General features: G+C 66.8%; 1 protein-coding gene across 1 annotated transcript in view; it reads right to left on the reverse strand.

Annotated features, from left to right (window-relative positions):
• CRLF1 (cytokine receptor like factor 1) overlaps positions 1–3,230 on the reverse strand; it is a 17,227-nt gene that overhangs the window by 8,207 nt on the left and 5,790 nt on the right. The window contains exon 7 of the mRNA XM_007461109.1: positions 2,620–2,762. Coding sequence (XP_007461171.1) covers positions 2,620–2,762 — 143 coding nt within the window. The remainder of the gene's footprint in view (positions 1–2,619; positions 2,763–3,230) is intronic.

A 3,230-nucleotide genomic window follows, 5' to 3' on the forward strand; every position in this document is an offset into this window, starting at 1 on the left:
GGGGGCCAGGGGGCCGCCCCGGAGGTCCCAGGCAGCCAGCCGCCCGCTAATTCGGAATTCCTTCAGCATGAACTCGGGCGTGCCAGCGTCTCTGCCCCGGCCCACCCACCGCTTCCTGCCTGGGCCCCCCCAGCAGGGTGGGAGGCACGGCCAGGCCTGCCCGGACCCCAGGCCCATTCTCAAACCTCCAGGGGTGGGTCACGGCCCTCCTGTCCCCCACTCACCCCCATGGCCAGGCCAGGAAGGGGGTTCTCAGGGGGGTCCTGGCTGGCTGTGGCACTGCCCCTCTGCCACACCAGCCTGGCCTGGGCTGGTGTGGCCTGCCTGCCAGCAGCTGCAGCTGCCCTCCCAGGGCTGGGTGGGGGACAGGGCAAGAGGGCAAGGCCAGGCGGGCCTGGACAGGCCAGTCCCGCACCCCAAGCTCCAGCAGGAAAGGTCACAGGGAGGCCTTCTCCTGGGATATGTGTGCCCATCTCGGCTGGGGAACCTGGGCAATTGGCTTCCCCTCCCCTGTTCTCAGTTTCCTCCTCCGTAAAATGGGAGGAAAATACGTTCTACCTGCTGGGGAGATGAATGAGATGAGCTCACCACGTCCAGAGGGCCCAGCACACTGCAGTGCGTAGCAACTGTTGGGATTAGGGCCCCTCCCAGCTCTAGGGTCCCGGCTGGCTGGTGCACTCCCTCCAGGCCTCCCCAAACAATGGGCCAAGGCATTTGGGACCAGGATGCACACATTCCAGCCCAGGCAAAGCAGCTGGGGACAGCCCACTGAGGTTGGGAGGGCCCTTGGCCTGGTTTGGGGGGCTTCCTAGAAGGCTCCCTTAAGCAGATCCCTGGGCTAGGCTTTTGGACAGCCCCCCTCCCCTGCTCCTTGCCTCCCCGCCTTTCCCGCAGAGCTGGGGCCTTTAAAAGTTTTTTCTCTCCCCCTTCCCAATCTGGAGCCACTGCCGTTATTAAAAAGGAACACCATGTGTTTTAAAAGGGAAAAGTGTGAGATTCTCTGCAAGCAAGGCAGGAGGGTGGCCTCCACCCGGGGTCCCCATGGGGGTCCCCATCTCCTGTCCCGCTGGTACCTGCAGACGCTTTACGACCCACCCGCCTGCTGGTCAGGTGCTAAGACACACCACACCATAAGTAGAAACATATTGCTGAGGTGTAAGAATCTTTAATTTCTTCCCTCTTAAAGGAAAAAAACACACGCACAACAATCCTTCCACCACCACCACCTTTGCCTGCTGCTCTGCTGGCTGGGAAACAAAGCCTGCCACTAAAGGTGGCATTCATAGGTGCTGCCCACTGCCTGGCAGAGCTGTCAAGAACTCCAGAAGGGCCTGGGACAGCCCCTCACCTGCCCAGGAGCCTTGGGCATGTTAGGCTTTCAGCAAGTGCCTCCAGGACACCGGACCCTGCTCTTTCTGAAAGAGCACCGCAGGGAGCCTGCAAACAGCTCTGTGCAGTGTAGTTCCACCTGGGGTGCAGTGTTTGCCCACCCGGGTCGAATTGTGTGCCTGGGTGGGGTGCGTGGAGTGACTGCGAACATCCAGGGCAGGTTGTGCCTGTGTGCGTGCCCTGTGTTGCCTCTCCCTCGGAAAGAGGGTGACCGTGAATGTGTGTGTGTCAGGGATGGAATGTGTGTGTGCGCCCCGATGGTGTGCGAATGTGCATCTGGGATGCAGTGTGCGCACATCTGAGGGCGAGGGTGACGGGCCACAAGCCAGTGTGAGTCTTTGTGTGTCTCTGGGTGTGTCCCAGAGCGGGTCTGGATGTGGAGACCGTGTCCTGGCGGGGGTGTGCATTGGGTGGGGGACCGGAGAGTGCCGGAGGCCAGGCGCTCCCAGCAGGGCGGGGGGCTCGGCCTGCGGGCGCTGTGGGCTCCCGGTGGCTGCTCCCCCCCACCCAACGGCTGGGCCTGCGGTGCCCGGGCTCGCTGGGTCCCGCTCCCTCTCACTCTCACCCACTCTCTCACAAAGATTTCTCTCGCTAGAGTCTCCTAGACCGGCGCAGCGTGGCCGGGAACAGTTCTGAGCGCCGCCAGTGGCGAGGACTTCATGGACCCCCGCGCGCGGGGTCCCGCAGGGGGAGGGCGGCGGCGCCGGCCCGCGGAGAGGCGCGTCCCCGGGGACCCCGGGCCGCGCGCCAGGCGGCCAGAGCGGCCCCCTCCCGCCCCGCCTTCCTCACGGGGCTCATCCCTCCACCCGGGGGGGCCCCGCTCAGGGCCGGCACCCAGCGCGCCTACCGCGTGGTCCGCCGCTCAAGAGCGGTGACCCGCGGTCCCCGCGTCTCCGAGTCAGCAGACGCTGTCGTGTGCGCCCACCGCGTCCTGGAGTGCAGAGGGTCTCAGGCCGCGCGGCCCCTCGACCCCCCTGGGCCGACTCGGGCGTCCTCCAGAGGACAGCCCAGGTAAAAAGGCCTCGGCAGCGGAAGCCGGACCCTCGGGCCAGGGGACTTCGGCGCTGTGCGCCCCACAGGTGAGGATGCCCCGAGGGCCGCGCCGGGGGCGCCTTCCTTTGTTCCCGGGCCGTCCAGGTGGCGCCCGCGCCCCCTCCCCCCCGCGGCTGCCCCCGGGGCGCACGCTCTCGGCCCAGGCGGGAAGAGGGGAGCACGGCGCCGGCTACTCACCGGCTCCTGATCCCGCTTGCGGCGCCCCGAGGACGCAGAGCAGCAGTAGGGGCAGCAGCGGCGGCGGCCGCCGCGCGGATTGGGCGGCGGGGCCCGGGCCGCCGGCGGGCACTTCCTCCTCTATCCCCACCTGCTGCAGGCTCCTCCCAACCACAGGTGTGGAAGTCAAGGACACCCCTTAATAAATATCCTGCCCGCTACATACAACCTTGGGGCTGCTTCTGAAGCAGAACTGCTATGAGCAAGGAGCCAAGAGCACACTAGAAAACTGGTGTCCCTTTGGCCTTATCCCAAGTCCATTCGGGGTGGCGAGCGGCGGGCCCCGCACCGGCCTCCCCGCCGCCCGCCAGCCCGCGGGCACCGCAGGCCCCACCCGTCCGGCCTCCGCCCCGCCGCGCACCGCACGCGCCCTTTCCCGCGGCCCCAAACCCTCCACTCTACCCTTACCGACCTGGGACCTCCCTTTCCAACCCCGCGAGCTCCAGGCTCCCTACCCCCAATCTGGGACCTGGAGCCCCCAGTCGGGTTTCCATACCCTCGCCCACTTCCCTGCACCCTGCTCTCAGCCATGTGCCCCTTCGGCGTCCCCTTCAGCCCCCAGCCCTCGCCCG

The sequence above is a fragment of the Lipotes vexillifer genome, unplaced genomic scaffold, assembly GCF_000442215.2.
Source record: "Lipotes vexillifer unplaced genomic scaffold, Lipotes_vexillifer_v1.1 scaffold469, whole genome shotgun sequence".
NCBI classification, from domain to species: Eukaryota; Metazoa; Chordata; class Mammalia; order Artiodactyla; family Lipotidae; genus Lipotes; species Lipotes vexillifer.